This window comes from Geotrypetes seraphini, chromosome 6 (assembly GCF_902459505.1).
Source record: "Geotrypetes seraphini chromosome 6, aGeoSer1.1, whole genome shotgun sequence".
NCBI lineage: Eukaryota > Metazoa > Chordata > Amphibia > Gymnophiona > Dermophiidae > Geotrypetes > Geotrypetes seraphini.
In genome coordinates this window covers 884,559-904,112 of record NC_047089.1, presented here as the reverse complement: position 1 = coordinate 904,112, position 19,554 = coordinate 884,559, and the positions used below count along the sequence as shown (strand labels likewise).

Here is a 19,554-nt window from a genome sequence, read left to right as displayed (position 1 = left end):
CCTTTGTTTTCTGGTGATTTCATGAGTCTGATTGCACTTTCTTCTTCTGACTGTACATCCAATATGTCTTCCCTTCTTTCAGCCTCCTGTATGCTTCCTCTCCTCCAGACATCATTCCCTCCCCTTTCTTTCTTACTTTCTCCCTCCCTGCCCCCTTTCTTTCTGTCTTGTTGCACCCATTCTTTCTATCTTTCTCTCTCCATGTCCCCTTTCTTTCGGCCTCCCTTCTTTCTTTGTCTCCCTGTCCCCTCTTTCTTTCTTTCTGTTTCCCTTCTTTATGTCTTCCTGCCTACCCCCTTTCTTTCTTTGTCTTTCTTTCTCCCTGCCTTCCCCCAAGCTGCCGCCACCATCAGGGAACAGGCCCCCAAGCCGCCCGCCACCGAGTTATGAGATCTACCTGCTTCCCGACGCGGTAAACAGAAGCGCCGGGCCGACCAGCCTTTCCCTGGCCTGGAACTTCCTCTCCAATGTCAAAATTGACATTGGGGAGGGGGGGAGGCGGAGGAAGCTGGTCGGCCCGGCATTTCTGTTTACCGCATCGGGAAGCAGGTAGAATGTGAAGGCAACAGGGACCTATCACAGAGCTCAGGATACGCTCCGCGATTGACTCACGTTGCCTCCGCAACCTACTGGTCGATTGTGATCGACCTTTTGGGCACCCCTGATCTACAGCATTATCTATACTCTTACTTAAGAACATAAGAAGAACATAAGAAGTTGCCTCCACTGGGTCAGACCAGAGGTCCATCGTGCCCAGCGGTCCGCTCCCGCGGCGGCCCATCAGGTCCATGACCTGTGAAGTGGTTTCTGACTATTCCTATAACCTACCTATACTTCTATCTGTAACCCTCAATCCCCTTTTCTTTTAGGAACCTATCTAGACCCTCCTTGAACCCCTGTAGCATGCTCTGGCCTATCACAGCCTCCGGGAGCGCGTTCCATGTGTCCACCACCCTCTGAGTGAAAAAGAACTTCCTAGCATTTGTTCTAAACCTGTCCTTTTTCAATTTCTCCGAGTGCCCCCTCGTACTTGTGGCTCCCCACAGCCTGAAGAATTTGTCCCTGTCTACCTTCTCTATGCCCTTCATGATTTTGAAAGTTTCTATCATGTCTCCTCTAAGTCACTGCTTTTCCAGGGAGAATAGCCCCAGCATTTCCAATCTGTCAGCGTATGAGAAGTTTTCCATACCTTTTATCAGCTTTGTCGCTCTTCTCTGGACTCCCTCAAGTACCGCCATGTCCTTTTTGAGGTACGGCGACCAGTACTGGACACAGTACTCCAGATGTGGGCGCACCATCGCCCGATACAGCGGCAAAATGACTTCCTTCGTCCTGGTCGTGATACCCTTTTTGATGATACCCAACATTCTGTTCGCTTTCTTTGAGGCTGTCGCACACTGTGCTGATGCTTTCAATGTTGTGTCCACCATCACCCCCAGGTCTCTTTCAAGTTTGCTCACCCCCAGCAATGATCCCCCCATTTTATAGATGAACATCGGGTTCTTTTTCCCTACATGCATGACTTTGCATTTCTCAGTGTTAAAACTCATTTGCCATTTTCTTGCCCAGTCTTCCAATCTCGTTAAGTCCCTTTGCAGGTCTTCACAGTCTTCCTTGGTTCTAACCTTGCTGTAGAGTTTGGTGTCGTCCGCAAATTTAATAACCTCACAGTTCGTCTCTGTCTCCAAGTCGTTAATAAATATATTGAACAGGAGCGGTCCCAGCACCGACCCCTGTGGGACTCCACTTGTGACCCATTGCCATTCTGAGTAATGGCCCTTTACTCCAACCCTTTGTTTCCTGCCTGCCAGCCAGTGTTTGATCCATCGGTGGATATCCCCTTGCACCCCGTGGTTCCACAGCTTCTTAAGCAGCCGTTCGTGGGGTACCTTGTCGAAGGCTTTTTGGAAGTCAAGGTAAATGATGTCTATGGATTCCCCTTTATCCATCTAGCTGTTTATTCCCTCAAAGAAGTACAGCAAGTTCGTGAGGCATGACCTTCCCTTGCAGAAGCCGTGCTGGCTTGCCTTCAGCTGCCCATTGTTTTCTATGTGGTCGCAGATGGTGTCCTTAATCAGTGCTTCCATCATCTTTCCCGGAACCGAGGTCAAACTTACCGGCCTGTAGTTTCCCGGGCCACCCCTTGATCCCTTCTTGAAGATGGGCGTGACATTTGCTATTTTCCAGTCCTCTGGGATCTCCCCTGTTTCTAAGGAAAGGTTACATATTTGGCGAAAAGTTTCTGCTATTTCGTTTCTCAGCTCTTTTAGTACCCTTGGGTGGATGCCTTCCAGACCTGGTGATTTGTCACTCTTTAGTCTGTCTATCTGACGGAGGACTTCCTCCCTGCTTACCTCTAGTTTGACCAGTTTCCCATCCCGGTCTCCATGTAAGATCTCCTCGGGTTCTGGAATATTGGATGTGTCCTCTCTTGTGAAGACTGACGAGAAGAACTTGTTTAACCTGTCAGCTATCTCTGTTTCCTCCTTTACCACTCCCTTCCTCTCTCCATCATCCAAGGGTCCCACTTCCTCCCTGGCCGGTTGTCTCCCCTTCACATACTTGAAGAATGGTTTGAAGTTTCCTGCTTTCTCTGCCAGTCTCTCCTCATATTCTCTTTTTGCTTTCCTTACCACTCGGTGACATTCCTTTTGGTGCCTTTTGTGTTCATCTTGGTTGTCCTTGGTTTGGTCCTTTTTCCATTTTCTGAACGATGCTTTCTTGTCACTTATCACCTTTCTTACTGCATTTGTTATCCACACCAGGTTTTTTGTTCGATTCTTCTTGCACCCTTTCCTAAACCTGGGGACGTACAGGTTCTGTGCTTCGTGCACCGTGCCCTTGAGCAGGAACCAGGCTTTTTCTATGGTCTCCATCTTCCTTGAGCTACTGCTGAGTTTCTTTCCCACCATTTTCCTCATGGCCTCGTAGTTCCCTTTTCTGTAATTGAGTGCTGTCATTGTGGTTTTCTTCACTTTTGGTGTTCCTATTTCTAGCTTGCACTGGATCATGTTGTGATCGCTGTTTCCTAGTGGTGCTAGTACTACCACCTCCTTTGAGGGTCCCCCTAGCCCGTTGAGGATTAGGTCAAGAGTGGCTTCTCCTCTTGTTGGTTCCATGACCAGCGATTCCATGAAGCAGTCCCTTATAGCCTCCAGGAATTTTGTTTCCCTTGTGGAGTTTGAGTGTCCAATACTCCACTCTATGCCAGGGTAGTTGAAGTCCCCCATCACCACCACACTTCCACTTTTGCATACCTGCCTTAATTCAGCCTCCAGGTCCTGGTCGTTTGCTTCCGGTTGTCCTGGTGGGTGATAGTACAGTCCCAATTTTATGTCTGCTCCATTTCCTCCTGGTAGCTTAATCCATAGTGATTCCAAGTTGTCCGCCCATATTGCTGTTTCCATCCTGGTTGAAGGAATGGAGTCCTTTATGTATAGCGCTATTCCTCCACCCTTCTTGTATGTCCTGTCTCTCCTGTAAAGTTTGTACCCTGGTATGACCACATCCCATTTGTTGTCCTCGGACCACCATGTTTCAGTGACTCCAATTATGTCTATGTCCTTCTTTCTGGCTATGACTTCTAGCTCCCCAATTTTGGCTCTTAGGCTCTTAGCATTAGTGTATAGGCAATTTAAGTCCCGGTTGTTTACCTTCCTTGTTGGTTTTCCTCGTGGTTTGGTGTTCCTGCCTACTCCCTCATGGGCTGCCAGTCCCCGGGTCTCGCTTTGTTTATCCTCCTCCTGTGGTGTGTCTATTTCATCCTCATCTCCCTCCTGTGGTGTGTCTATCTCGTCCTCAGCCTGCTTCCCCATTTTTGGATGTCCTTCCGGCTGTTTCCTCCATTTCTTGCTCTTTGAGTTCGTTAGTTCCCTGGGCCCCTGCTTTGCGTCCTTGGATTTTTTGTCAAAAAATGTCCACTCAGTCTCGATCCCTCTATCGCCTTTTCCTGGTCCAGTATCCTTGTTTGATACTCTAGTCCGGTGTGTCGATGTCAGATCGACTATCGGCTTTCCCCTTTTCCTCAGTTTAAAGCCATGTCTATGTTGTTCTGGATGTTGTGTGCCAGCCTCCTCGTCCCATCAGTGCTCAGGTGCAGTCCGTCCCTCCTGTAGAGCTTGTTCTTTCCCAGGAAAGTTGTCCAGTTCCGTACAAAGTGAAAACCTTCCTCTTCGCACCACCTCCTCAGCCAACCGTTAATTGCTTGCAGCTCGGTCTGCCTCCTTGCATCTGCCCTTGGTACTGGCAGGATCTCTGAGAAGGCTATCTTCCTTGTCCTCAGCTTCAGTTTCCTCCCCAGTTTCCTCCTGGGTCTCAGGTCTATATTAGTGACTCGATCCGCCAATCCTTCCTCCGGATTCTGATGGGACTCTGCTTCCTCTGTCTGCTCAGTTCCTCCGCAAGGTCCTGTTGGAATCCATCCCCTCCTGGAATCTGGTAGAATCTGTCCTTCCCTTCTGGAATCTGGTAGAATCTGTCCTCCATATATTGGTTCCTGTCCCCCGGCACCTGGTGGATTCCGTCTTCCAACTGTTGGTTCCCTTCCGACTTGTTGGTGATCCTGTGCCTCCACCATCCTGCAGGCCTCCTCAATGAATCTCTCGAGCTCTCTAACCTGCTCATTGATGTGGCACTCTCTGGTGGTATCTTCAGTCGCCCAGCCTGGTTCCTCTACGGTGCGGAGACCCTCCAGCTCCTGGAGCTTCACCTCCAGTCTCCCGACCTCCTTCTTCAGGCTCCCAACCTCCTTCTTCAGGCTATCTAGTTCCTGACATCGACCGGAGGGGAGGTAGTCATACATATGACACCCGGTGCAGTATACTGGAAAGCTTCGCTGGGTTCCTGTAGCCTCCATTTCTCCTTTCTCGTACCTGAAGTCCCTTGGGGTGTAGGAGTGGTGCTCGGCGTGCAGCTAGCTGAAAGAATAGAGAGAGAAGAGAAGAATGAGAACAGAAGAAAAGTACCTTTTTTTTTTTTTTTTTGAGTTAGAAGTTTAGGATTTGCTGCTGGGCTGCCTGGGCTCCTGGCTCCTTCCAAGGCTCCTTCGCAAAGGCGCCTTTGCCGCGCGCCGTTGGCTCCCTTCCTTTTAAGGGGGAGCCCGGGCGCTGAGACAACCTCTGACGCGCTGGGGTGGGCAGAGCTTCCTCTCGCCGCTACCCCTTTGCCTCTGCCTCTGCGTGCCGGATTCCTTCCTCCCCTCTGCCTCCCAGTCCGCTCTACAAAGGAAAAAAAGCTAAAACAAAAAAGAACAAGCACGCCGCAGAGTTCTGCCTCGTGCTCTGGCTCCCTTCCTTTTAAGGGGGAGCCCGGGCGCTGAGACGACCTCTGACGCGCTGGGGTGGGCGGAGCTTCCTCTCGCTGCTACCCCTCTGCCTCTGCTTCCAAGATACTTCCATTCCTTCAGATCTTGAACAAGTCATTTAATCATCAATGCCTCAGTTACAAACAGATTAGCCCTTCAGAAGAGAAAAATACCTACTGTATCTGAATATAACACGCATTGTGCTACAACTGAAAAAGGTGTGAGCTAACTACAAAATCTACTACCAGACATAAATTAATACAAAACCCTATTTTGACCTGAGTGGTAAGTTCTTCTTGGCATGGGAGCATGCTCAGCGTATTTAGCTGCGCCAGACAATTGGACCTTTAAAGTCTAGTGCGTAATGGCATGCCACCATTTAGTGCACCATCTGAGGCAGTTTTTCTCAACCTGCGGTACACATACCCTAGGGGGTATGCGGGCCCCCCGCCCACCGCTCCCATGAAGTGCTTTTTGAGGAAATCAATTTCGATGGGGAAGAAAACAATTCTCCTATATTGGTTGAAGCCAATGGGTCCGCCATTTTCAGCTCGGTGACTTCAGATAAGTTGTTTTCTATGGAGAGACTGAGTGTACAAGATTTCTCGTCTTCCAAGGAACTCATTTTCCAATAGATATAGGAAATATGGCTCTCACTTAAATTGGCAGCATGCAGTAGAATCCTAAATTAATCAAGTTATACCTCATCATTTCTCTTATGTGGGCAATGCAGCCAAAAGGGAGTGAGGTGGGTTGTGGGTAGGGGTGGTTTGGGGTTCAGGGTCATGGAGTAATAATGATGTTCTATCTTGTGTTGTATTCAGTTGTATTTGATAGTTTGAAGTTAATGTATGTAGAACCTTTTTTTAAATTCTTTATTGATTTTTAAAACTTACAATAAAGTGTAACAGCATATAACATCATTTCATACTAGTACCTTTTTTGTGGTTGTTAAAATAAGTGGCTGAAAATAAGTTTTAAAGTTTACTACAGTCTTTAACGTGACTTGATAGTCGGGTAAAGTAATAGCTCCGTGAAAACAGGCTGTAATTTCTGAAGATAAGCTACAAATATTAGTTTTTGGAAGTTAAGTGTCAAATCCATCTGATTATGGCATCCAGCAAGCAAAACAAAAACGATTTGATTGGAGGAGGAACCCGGTCGGATAGTAACAAAAGATCAAAGCCAGAACCGGCAACTCCGTCCAAAGATCCATTGCCAACGGAAGAAAAAGAAAATCCTGATATAACAACTGAACTTTGACAAATTAAGGCTATTGTTTTAGAGAATGCTAAAAAATTGCAAGTGGTTATTGATGAAGTTGCTTGTCTTACTAAGAGAATGGACCTGGTTGATAAGCTAAATCTTCTGGAGAAACGGGCAGATCAAGTGGACATAGAAATATTGCAAAGTAAAGTTGACAGGAAGGAAATGGAATCGGTAAAGAGAGATCTTGAAGATTGTCTTAACCGCGAAAGAAGGAATAATTTAAGAATTATTGGGCTGCCGGAAGGGGTAGAGAAGAGTGACCCAATATCTTTTCTTGAATGGTTCCTGCCAAAAATATTACCGATTAAATCAAAAATCCTGTTGGAGATCAAGAGAGCGCACAGGATTCCTGTGCAGAGAACAAACAATCAAAAAGGACCCAGGACACTAATTTTTAAACTGCTACGATACCAACATGTAGTAGAAATTTGTCAGCTAATGAAGGAAAATAAAAACCTTAAATGTCAGGACTCAAGAATCCATATAGTGCCTGACTTTGCTAAGGCTACAGCAATGAAAAGGAAGCAAATGTTGGCTCTACATCACAATTGAAAGCACTGGGTGCTAGATTTGGCTTGATGTATCCTGCGGTAATGAGGGTCACACATGCTAACAAAAACTTTAAATTTTGTTGAGCCAAGGAAACTGCAGGAATATTTGGAGCAGTGCAAGCAACCTATGTCTTCATAATAAATACCCTCATTAGAGCTTATATATTTTATTCATCTTAAAGTACACCGTGAACTATTTTGTTATAATAGAAATTTGAGTTGTGAGATGGCTAAAATGTGGAGTTATAGTGGTGGAATGCAAAAGAGGGAAATTGGCAGTGTTAATGGAATGTCTGCTTCATTTGAAACTTGACAATATTTGAATCCTGGCATGAGCACAAGCGATATGGAACAGATGCAGGAACGACTTGGTTAAATGTGATGGAAGTTTTAACAAAGATCTTCGTGATCCACGCTTCTTTCCTTAAGCATGTTATGAAGAGATATGCTATGTTTTGGTGGACGGAGACTCTGACATAGTGAATTTCTTATAAAGTGGGGATTTGGATTGGCTAAGTAACAGTTAACTATGTTGAGCCTGTTAATTTTTGAATGGAAAGTAGTTTTACTCCTGAATGAGCTTGGATTGGCTTAAAATTCCTAGATAAAACCCTCGCCTTCCAAGCAGCCAAGATGAACCCATGGCTATCCCAAATGATACTCGAGGCCCCCACCTACCTCGACTTCAGAAAATCACTCAAAACCTACCTTTTCAGCAAACAAGACCCTTAACCGACCCTTCAGATAATCTCAGGGCCCCCTACCCAACTCTTCTCATAGAAACATAGAAACATAGAAACATAGAAATAGACGGCAGATAAGGGCCAAGGCCCATCAAGTCTGCCCACCCCAGTGATCCTCACTATCTATCTTTGCGGATAGATCCCACATGTCTATCCCATCTGGCCTTAAAATCCGCCACACTGGTGGCCTCAATAACCCGAAGTGGAAGACTATTCCAGCGATCAACCACCCTTTCAGTGAAGAAGAACTTCCTAGTGTCACTGTGCAGTTTCCCGCCCCTGATTTTCCACGAATGCCCCCTTGTTGCCGCGGGACCCTTGAAGAAGAAGATGTCTTCTTCCACCTTGATGCGGCCCGTGAGATATTTGAATGTCTCGATCATGTCTCCCCTCTCTCGACGCTCCTCGAGTGAGTAGAGCTGCAAATTCCCCAACCGCTCCTCGTACGGGAGCTCCCTGAGTCCCGAGACCATCCTGGTGGCCATTCTCTGGACCGACTCCAGTCTCAGCACATCCTTGCGGTAATGCGGCCTCCAGAATTGCACACAGTACTCCAGGTGCGGTCTCACCATGGATCTATATAGTGGCATAATGACTTCAGGTTTACGGCTGATGAAACTCCTGCGTATGCAACCTATGATTTGCCTTGCTTTGGATGAAGCTTGCTCCACTTGGTTTGCCGACTTCATGTCTTCCCTGACAATCACTCCCAAGTCTCTTTCTGCTACAGTTCTTGTCAGGATCTCGCCATTTAGGGTGTAGATCTTGCATGGATTCTGGCTTCCCAGGTGCATGACTTTGCATTTTTTGGCATTGAAACTGAGTTGCCAGGACCTAGACCAGTGCTCCAGCAGAAGTAAGTCATGCACCATGTCGTCTGTCATTGCTTTTTTGTCTGTTGTGCTTTTGCTCACTACATTGCACAGTTTGGCATCATCGGCAAACAATGTTATTTTACCTCGAAGCCCTTCTGTCAGGTCTCTTATATAGATGTTGAACAAGATCGGGCCTAGGACGGAGCCCTGTGGCACTCCACTTATCACCTCCGACATCTCGGAGGGAGTGCCATTCACCATCACCCTCTGAAGCCTACCTCCAAGCCAGTTCCCAACCCATTTTGTTAAAGTGTCGCCCAAACCTAAAGAACTCATCTTGTTCAGCAACCTGCGGTGTGGCACGCTATCAAATGCTTTGCTGAAATCCAGATAGACGATGTCCAGGGACTCACCAACATCCAGCTTCCTCGTCACCCAGTCAAAGAAGCCGATCAGGTTGGATTGGCACGATCTCCCCTTAGTAAATCCATGTTGGCGGGGATCCCGCAGATTCTCCTCGTCCATGATCCTATCCATTTGGTGTTTGATTAGGGTTTCCATTAGTTTGCTCACTATTGAAGTGAGACTCACTGGTCTCCTTCACGATAGCTCCTATCTCCCCCTGCTTCTCCTACCCAATTCCTTCCTCATCCACCAAGTCTGACCAAATCCGTTCTAAATCCGATAAATTTGTTGTAATTAACTCTGCCCTCTTCATCTACGAAGTTGGCTAACTTGTTGTAAATTTCCTTTTCATCTGCCAATTTTTGGCTACAGTTGTTGTTAACCCGATAAATTTGTTGTAAATCTACAAGTTCATGTGGATCCTAATCTAATTTAATGTAAACCGCCTAGAACTCGCTGGGTATGGCGGTATATAAGAATAAAATTATTATTATTATTATTATTATTAAAAGGTGTGCAAATACGAGTCGGTAACTTGATTGACTCAATGACAGAGTGATTGGAGGCGTGTCTTGGACAAACAGACTGGTCCGGGAATCTTATTTCAACTGAAGCCCGAAGACTGAAGAATTGACTTTAATGTTTTGAAAACTGATGGGAAAAGTTTTATAAAGGGAATTCTAAAGAGTGGAATGAATATATGGTGGACTGGATGGAAATTATAAAGATTTATTAATTTGTCTGCTGTAAGGTGAATTGAATTTAAGTCAAGAAGGCTTGTACTATGAGTAGTGAATTTAGTTACTGAACAAAAACTTTTCTTCATTGTAAAATATTGAATGTAGCTATGCCCGGGTTCATTTTGTAGACCTGTATGGAGATTTGATAATACATTGCTTGCAGATCCAACATTTTGTGAAGATTTTCAATTAAAAATGAAAGATTATTTCCAACTTAATACAACAGAAGAAATCTCTAGCACCCATGAGAGGTCAAATTATCTCTTTTTCGGCTTATCTTAAGAAACAGGTCAAAAGACAATTTTCCAATTTGGAGTAAGAAATTAAACTTTTGGAGTCAAAATTAATTGACAAATGGGAATATTCTACGTTACAGGACCGTTTAAAAGCTAAACGTAAATATAATGAGATTTTGTCTAAATTATTAAGGAAACATTTATTTTCTCAACAAGTTTTGTACTATGGAAACTCAAATAAGGCGGAAAGAGAATTGGCAAACTATCTTAAAGCAAAAAAAAGGAAGACAAAATAATTGCCATTAAAGATGAGAATGGTGATACTTATACTCAAGTTGAACCTATTTTAAAACAATTTTTAAAATTTTATAAATCTCTTTATTCTTCTGAGCCTTATTTAGACAAAGGAAAAGATGGTTTAGAGTTTTGAAATTATTAGAGGGACCTAAAATTCCTGAACATATAAAAAGAAGTTTAGAAGAGCCTATAACACATAGTAACATAGTAGTTGACGGCAGATAAAGACCCGAATGGTCCATCCAGTCTGCCCAACCCGATTCAATTTAAATTTTCTCTTCTTAGTTATTTCTGGGCAAGAATCCAAAGCTTTACCCTGTACTGTGCTTGAGTTCCAACTGCCGAAATCTCTGTTAAGACTTACTCCAGCCCATCTACACCCTCCCAGCCATCCTCCACCAAATGACCATATACAGCCACAGACTGTGCAAGTCTGCCCAGTACTGGCCTTAGTTCAATATTTAATATTATTTTCTGATTCTAAATCCTCTGTGTTCATCCCACGCTTCTTTGAACTCAGTCAGTTTTACTCTCCACCACCTCTCTCGGGAGCGCATTCCAGGCATCCACTACCCTCTCCGTAAAGTAGAATTTCCTAACATTGCCCCTAAATCTACCACCCCTCAACTTCAAATTATGTCCTCTGGTTTTACCATTTTCCTTTCTCTGGAAAAGATTTTGTTCTACGTTAATACCCTTCAAGTATTTGAACATCTGAATCATATATCCCCTGTCTCTCCTTTCCTTTAGGGTATACATATTCAGGGCTTCCAGTCTCTCCTCATACGTCTTCTGTCGCAAGCCTCCTATCATTTTCGTCACCCTCCTCTGGACCGCCTCAAGTCTTCTTACGTCCTTCGCCAGATACGGTCTCCAAAACTGAACACAATACTCCAAGTGGGGCCTTACCAATGACCTGTACAGGGGCATCAACACCTTCTTCCTTCTACTGACTACTCCTCTCTTTATACAGCCCAGCATCCTTCTGGCAGCAGCCACTGCCTTGTCACACTGTTTTTTCGCCTTTAGATCTTCGGACACTTTCACCCCAAGGTCCCTCTCCCCGTCTGTGCATATCAGCTTCTCTCCTCCCATCATATACGGTTCCTTCCTATTATTAATCCCCAAATGCATTACTTTGCATTGAATTTTATTTGCCAGGCATTAGACCATTCCTCTAACTTTTGCAGATCCTTTTTCATATTTTCCACTCCCTCTTCGGTGTCTACTCTGTTACAAATCTTGGTATCATCTGCAAAAAGGCACACTTTTCCTTCTAACCCTTCAGCAATGTCACTCACAAACATATTGAACAGGATTGGCCCCAGCACCGATCCCTGAGGGACTCCACTACTCACCTTTCCTTCCTTCGAGCGACTTCCATTAACCACCCCCCGCTGGCGTCTGTCAGACAGCCAGTTTCTGACCCAGTTCACCACTTTGGGTCCTATCTTCAGCCCTTCAAGTTTGTTCAACAGCCTCCTATGAGGAACTGTATCAAAGGCTTTGCTGAAATCCAAGTAAATTACATCTAGCATATGTCCTCGATCCAGCTCTCTGGTCACCCAATCAAAAAATTCAATCAGGTTCGTTTGGCATGATTTACCTTTTGTAAAGCCATGTTGCCTCGGATCCTGTAACCCATTAGATTCAAGGAAGTACACTATCCTTTCTTTCAGCAAAACTTCCATTATTTTACCAACAACTGAAGTGAGGCTCACCGGCCTGTAGTTTCTTGCTTCATCCCTGTGACCACTTTTATGAATAGGGACCACATCCGCTCTCCTCCAATCCCCAGGAATCACTCCCATCTCCAGAGATTTGTTGAACAGGTCTTTAATAGGACTCGCCAGAACATCTCTGAGCTCCCTTAGTATCCTGGGATGGATCCCGTCTGGTCCCATCGCTTTGTCCACCTTCAGTTTTTCAAGTTGCTCATAAACACCTTCCTCCGTGAACGGCGCAAAATCTACTCCATTTTCTCGTGCAACTTTGCTAGACAATCTCGGTCCTTCTCCAGGATTTTCTTCTGTGATCACAGAACAGAAGTATTTGTTTAGCACATTCGCTTTCTCCTCATCACTTTCTACATATTGGTTCCCAGCATCCTTTAGCCTAGCAATTCCATTTTTCATCTTCCTCCTTTCACTAATATATCTGAAAAAATTTTTGTCTCCCTTTTTTACATTTTTAGCCATTTGTTCTTCCGCTTGTGCTTTCGCCAGACATATCTCTCTCTTGGCTTCTTTCAGTTTCACCCTGTAGTCCTTTCTGCTCTTCTCGGGTTTTTTTATATTTCATGAATGCCAACTCTTTCGCCTTTATTTTCTCAGCCACTAGGTTGGAGAACCATATCGGCTTCCTTTTTCTCTTGTTTTTATTGATTTTCTTCACATAATGGTCCGTAGCCATTTTTATCGCTCCTTTCAGCTTAGACCACTGTCTTTCCACTTCTCTTATGTCTTCCCATCCTAACAGCTCTTTCTTCAGGTACTCTCCCATTGCATTAAAGTCCGTACATTTGAAATCTAGGACTTTAAGTATCGTGTGGCCGCTCTCCACTTTAGCCGTTATATCAAACCAAACCGTTTGATGATTGCTACTTCCCAGGTGAGCACCTACTCGAACATTAGAGATACTCTCTCCATTTATGAGGACCAGATCCAATATCGCTTTTTCCCTTGTGGGTTCCGTCACCATTTGTCTGAGCAGAGCCTCTTGAAAGGCATCCACAATCTCCCTACGTCTTTCCGATTCTGCAGACGGAACATTCCAGTCCGCATCCAGCAGGTTGAAATCTCCCAACTGCAGAACCTCCTCTTTCCTTCCAAACTTTTGGATATCCACAATCAGATCCTTATCTAAACTAAACTAAACCTTAAGTTTATATACCGCATCATCTCCACGGAAGTAGAGCTCGGCACGGTTTACAAGAACTTAAAAATGAGAAAGGGTAGGAAAAGGATTACATAATTTTATAAATCGAGTGGAAAAGTAAGGGAAAAGAAATTACATGTTAGAGAAGAGCCAGGTTTTTAGTTGCTTGCGGAATAAATGGAGGGAGCTCAGGTTCCGCAGTGGGATGGTAAGGTCATTCCAGACCTGTGATTTTGAAAAGAAGTGATTTTCCCAGTTTACCTGCGTGGAGAATACCATGTAGGGAGGGGAAGGATAGCTTTAATTTATGGGCGGTCCTGGTGGAGTCAGGGCACGAGGAGTTGAAAGAAAGTGGGATTAGGGAAGGAAGGATGCCGTGAATAATCTTAAAAGCCAGGCAAGAGCATTTGAATTGGACTCTGGAAATCACTGGGAGCCAATGAAGATTGGCCAGGAGTGGGGAGACGAGGTCAGATTTACGTTTTGCAAAAATCAGCTTGGCTGCCATGTTCTGAATAAGCTGGAGTCTTTGGAGGCTTTTTTTTGTTAAGCATAGGTAAATGGCATTACAATAGTCAAGTTTGGAGAGGATGATGGATTGGACAAGGACGGCGAAATGTTTTTGGCGGAAGAAGGGTCTTGCTTTCCTTAGCATGTGGAGGCTGAAAAAGCATGATTTTGTCAAGGAGTTGAGGTGGTCGTTGAGAGAGAGAGAGGAATCGATAATGATGCCAAGGACCTTGCTTGAGAACTCAAGGTGTAAGGCAGTGCCTGAGGGCAGTGCGAAGAGGGTGGGCAGGTGTTCTAACTTTGGGCCGAGCCAGAGTAATTTTGTTTGATTCATTTAGTTTCATCTGTACCGAGAGGGACCAGGAGTGGAGTCTCATTATGCAGGATGTTATGTTATCGTGGAGGTTGGTAAGGTTCTGGTCTGTTTCAAGAAGGACAAGGATATCGTCGGCGTATGTGTAGATTGTTTCAAGGGGGAAAAGCTGGAAGGGCTTCAATGAGGACATATAGATATTAAAAAGGATAGGGGAAAGGGGTGATCCCTGAGGGACACCGCAAGAAGGAGACCAAGGAGTGGACATGGTGCCATTAGAGTTGACAGTGTAGGAGCGAGAGCGAAGGAAGTTTGAAAACCAATTAAGAACGGTGGAATCAATTCCTATCTCGGAAAGTTAATAAAGTAGTATGTCGTGGTGGACGACATCAAAAGCAGCAGAGAGGTCGAATTGTAACAGAACAGCGAATTTGTTTCGAGAATGTAGTTGTTGCACCTTTGATATTAGGGAGACAAGGAGGGACTCGGTGCTGAAGCTGGGTCTAAAGCCATGTTGATAGTGGGAGAGAATGGAGAATCTCTCTAGATAAGAAGATAGTTGGGTAGCGACTATGGACTCAAGCAGTTTGGTTAGGAGGGGGATATTTGCCATGGGGCGGTAGTTCGATGGTGAGGAGGGTCGAGATCAGCTTTTTTCAAAAGAGGGGATAAGGCAATGTGTCCCATTTCTGTAGAGAACAGGCCAGATAGTAGGGCAGTGTTTACAAGATTGGTGAGGGAGGAGATGGCCTGCGCAGGAATGTTATCGTAAAGGTAGGATGGGAAAGGATCTAGGATACATTTGCAGGATTTCAATTTGAGACAAAATTTAGAGATCTGGGATTCGGAGGCTATTTCGAAGGCAGTCCAGGATCTATCAGCAGGGATAGGGTTGGAGTCGTTGGGAGGTAGAGAATTGTAGGAGATAGTTGGGGGGAAAGAGCTTTTTATGGTAATTATCTTATCGTTAAAAACTTTGGCTAGGTCGTTAGCAGATGGTGGAGAGAGGGGGGAGGTGGAGTCATTTTTTGAGGTTAAATTACGCCAGATGTTGAACAGTGTACTAGTTTGGTTTTTTGATCTGGTGATTATCAATTTGCTGCGATTGAGTCGGAGGTCTGTAGACTACACCCACATAGATAGAAGTTCCATCTTCTCTTTTCAGAGCAATCCATATCACTTCTTCCTCTCCCCAGGTCCCTTGCATTTCGATCACTTGGATATTGATCTTTACATAGAGAGCTACTCCTCCACCAAAAGAATTACAAACAGCTTTGAAGTCCCTTAGAGTTGGATCTGCTCCAGGTGGTGATGGTTTTATAAGTCGTTTCAAAATACCCTAGTGCCTTATTTATTAAATTTATATCAGACTCAACTAAATAAGGGTTGTATCACAGGCACAATGGCAGAATCTTTAACTATAGTTTTGCCAAAGCCAAATAAAGATCCCACTTTGGTTTCAAATTACAGGCCTATTTCTTTAATCAATGTAGATGGTAAACTTTTAGCTAAGATATTGGCTTTGCTAAAGTTCTCCCTTTTATTATAGGTATGCACCAAACAAGATTTGTTGCTCAGAGACATTCCTCTAATAATACTAGATTGGCTTTTCATATGTTATAGTTAACAAAAGCCATGAAAGATCCGGCCTTTTCTGTGTCCTTGGATGCAGAGAAGGCCTTTGATCGAGTAGAATGGACCTTCATGTATCAAGCAATGGAATGGTTTGGTATAGGTTCAGGATTTATACAAATGATTCAAACGTTGTATAGCTCCCCTGTTGCTAGGTTTTATATTAATAATAATTTTTCAGAACGCTTTAGTTTGCAGAGGGGGGTTAGACAAGGCTGTCCCCTATCTCCTTTACTTTTTGATATTGGTTTGGAACCCTTGTTATTAGCTATTCAGCAAGCGAGGGAGATACAGGGTATTTCTTATTCAGATCGAGAATATAAAGTATCTGCATATGCAGATGATATTCTGCTTCATTAGAGAAATCCAGAAACAAACATTCCTTGTTTACTTGATTTAATTGTGAAATTTGGAAAATTTTCAGGATATAAGATAAATTGGAGTAAATCAGAAGTTCTTCCACTAAATGTACACTGTACAAAAGGTTTATTTTATTCATTTTCTTTTGTATGGAAGGAAGATGAACTAAAATATTTAGGAATTTGGATAAAAAATACGCTGGATGATACAATGAAAGTAAATGAAAAATCTTCATTACAGAAGGTAACAGAAATGTGTAAGCAATGGAATCCTCTATATTTATCTTGGTGGGGGAGAGTACAAACTGTTAAAGTGATGATCTTACCTGTGGTTTGTTACCAAATGGGAATGATACCAGTTTTTTTCAGGGGGTCTTTTTACAAAAAGTTAAATAGTATTCTAACAAAATTTATTTGGCTGGGTAAAAATGCTAGAATTGCTTTAGTGTCTTTACTAAAGCCAATTACGGAGGGAGGGGTAAATTTTCCTAATTTTTATAGGTATCATCAAGCCTATATTATGCGCCAAGGTATGTATTGGGTCCTCCCAGAGCCCATTGAAAATATCCCGGATTGGATATGGTTGGAATGGTGACTCATGTTTCTTTTGCGACTTTGTCATGTTCTTAGTATCAAAATGCCTAGGCTATGTAAAGAAAACAGAATATTAGTTGATACATGGAAAACTTTAAGATACGTAAATAGTCTAACTCCTATTCTAATACATAAATCAACAAATCAAACGATATGGCTAAACTCCAAGATTCAAATTGGCAGTTTTAAAATCATCTGGAAGCATTGGATGATGGCAGGCATACGTATATTGGAAGATGTATTATCTAATGGTAAGCTGCTTGAGTTTTCACAGTTGTAACATAAATTTGGTCTTAGTAAATCACAAAGTTTTAGATGGTTGCAATTGAAGCAGGCCATTCAGGCGGGGTTCCCTGAATGGGGAAATCTCAATAATCAATATAGCTTGGAATTCTTATGCTTTCAGGTAGATTTCATGGGACACCAGGCCGCACAGTGGTATAAATTGATATCTGGATTTGTGAATAAAAACCCAAAAACTGGTCTTCGAGACATTTGGAGCATTGAGATCAAGCATCAAATTACTGCGTCTCAATAGACATGAATTTGGTCTTGGAGGATGAGATGTAAAATGTCTGCATCTATGAGACAAACTTGTTTTTTTCTTTTGCATAGAGCTTTCTGGACCCCTGTTCGTTTACAAAAATTAGATAACTCTAAGTCTAATAGATGTTGGCACTGTCATCTTGAGGCTGGGACATTAGATCATCTTTTATTCTATTGTCCATTTATATTGTTATTTTGGAAATCAATATGGACCCAAATAAATAGGATGTTAGTATCATATGTCAAGGCCACCGGATTTTCTATTTTATTTGGCATGTCAATGAGAGCGAAAAGTGTCTTCAAAAAACAACAAGCTTTTATTTATTTTGACTGGAGTTGCCATTCAACAGATTACATTTAATTGGAAAAATCAGAGCAGATTAAATTACAGTTTCTGGTGGAATTCTGTATGTCATATATATAAAATGGAAAGAACATTAGCAATACAGAGAGGATATTTTGGTAAATTTCAGGAGGTTTGGCATTAACAGACTTTTGTAATGAGCAATAAACATTTTCCCATAATAAGATAATTGAAATGAAGGGATGGGAATGGGTTGGTGGGGTGGTATTTTTTTGATATTTTATTAAATCATATAATGTATAAAATAATATATGAATATTTTTGATGTATTAGGGATGGAAAGGGTGGTTAAATTTCATGACTTTCAGATGATATTATAGCAAATCAAGTGATGTTTTACAATTTAAATGTTATTTCCTGTTACACTTGATGTAAGTTATAAAAATGAATAAAAATTTAAAACGTGACTTGAATTTAACTTATATAAAGGTAGAAAAAATGAAAAATAAAATTTCTCATGGCCAATGATGATAGCCCACATAATTCTTCACGCTATAAATATATGTTAGCTGTGGAGTGGTGGGGCTGAGGCCTAAGAATATAAGAAAGTGTGATAGTTGATTGGATATTGTTCCAGAATATTTTTTCAAAAAATTTTACATCATATTAGACTGTTCACTGTTTGGTGCATTACTAAAAATGATTTCAACATAAATAAAGAATTCAGAGCACTGCTTCATTTCCAGAACTCTCCTCCATACTCTCCCCATTAAGAACTGTCATACAAAAGTTCGCTTATACTCTTCTCTGGTATGGTCAAGTCTAGAATAGAAAGCTTCCCATCCAAGAGAGCCTCTTCCTGTCCTGTTTCCCTGGATGTCACTTACCTAAAGAAGACTTTCCTTATCAGGAAGTGCTTGAAAAAAGGAATATCCTGCAGCAGTTCCCAAAGTACAGCTTCTCGATGCCAATCTGCCAGTGTCATGACATCAGCCCCCTCCTCTGGATGCACATGTACAATTCCAAATGGAGAGAAAATGTAGTGTTCTGGGCCAAGTACAAGTTTAGGGACTGTCACTAGGTCATAGGGCCTGCAAAGAAATAAATGTACCAAAACATTAGAGCTCCCAAGTCAAAGGAAGTTTAGATATAACCCCTCTCCCCCTTTACCTGTCCCACAACCCAATGTTTTCCAAACACAACAACCACAAGTACAAGTCTGTTTTCCAGTATTATCTGGGTATATGGGAGGGGGTACAATTCTATAAAATTAGCAATAACAATTAGGTACCATTGAATATGTAAATGTTTACAAATTATACCAAAGAAAATAAGGTTGGAAAAGAATTTTAAGGTTTTTTAAAACTGAAAACATAGTTTTTCACAACTTAGCAGTGTTTGGTTGTGATGGTAAATTTTTTGCTCAAATATTTATTTAAAAGATGTCAGGTATATTAAATAGATTGTGAACGCACCAGGACAGTCAGGTAAAATGCTTAAAGTACCTATATGTAAACTGCTTTGAGTGTGGTTGCAAAACCACAAAAAGGTGGTATACAAGTCCCAGTCCCTTTTCATTTTTAATTGCTTTTAAAAATAAATATGATAGTCAGCCCATTCCAATCACAACTTGCCTGGTAAGGGAAGGAGGCACCTAATATACACTACAGCAGAATAGCCTTACTGGGTCAAATCAATGGCCCATCAAGCCCAGTAGCCCATTCTCATGGTGGCCATTCCAAATCACAAGTACCTGGCCAAAATCCAAGTAGTAGCAATATTCCATGCTACTGATCCAGGGCAAGCAGTGGCTTCCACCATGTCTGTCTCAACAGCAGACTATGAACTTTTCCTCCAGGAAATTGTCCTTTTCTTAAAACCAGCTACGCTATCCGATCCTACCACAACCTCTAGCAAATGCGTTCCAGAGCTTAACTGTTTTCCAAGTGAAAAAAAATTTCCTCCTATTGGTTTTAAAAGTATTTCCCTGTAACTTCATCGAGTGTCCCCTAGTCTTTGTAATTTTTGACGGAATGAAAAATCGATCCACTTGTACCCATT

At 42.8% G+C, this 19,554-nt stretch overlaps 1 protein-coding gene across 1 annotated transcript in view; it reads right to left on the bottom strand.

Moving 5' to 3' along the window:
• Nucleotides 1-19,554, bottom strand: part of DNHD1 (dynein heavy chain domain 1) — a 681,063-nt gene that overhangs the window by 609,405 nt on the left and 52,104 nt on the right. Inside the window, exon 5 of the mRNA XM_033948490.1 lies at nucleotides 18,381-18,584. Coding sequence (XP_033804381.1) covers nucleotides 18,381-18,584 — 204 coding nt within the window. The remainder of the gene's footprint in view (nucleotides 1-18,380; nucleotides 18,585-19,554) is intronic.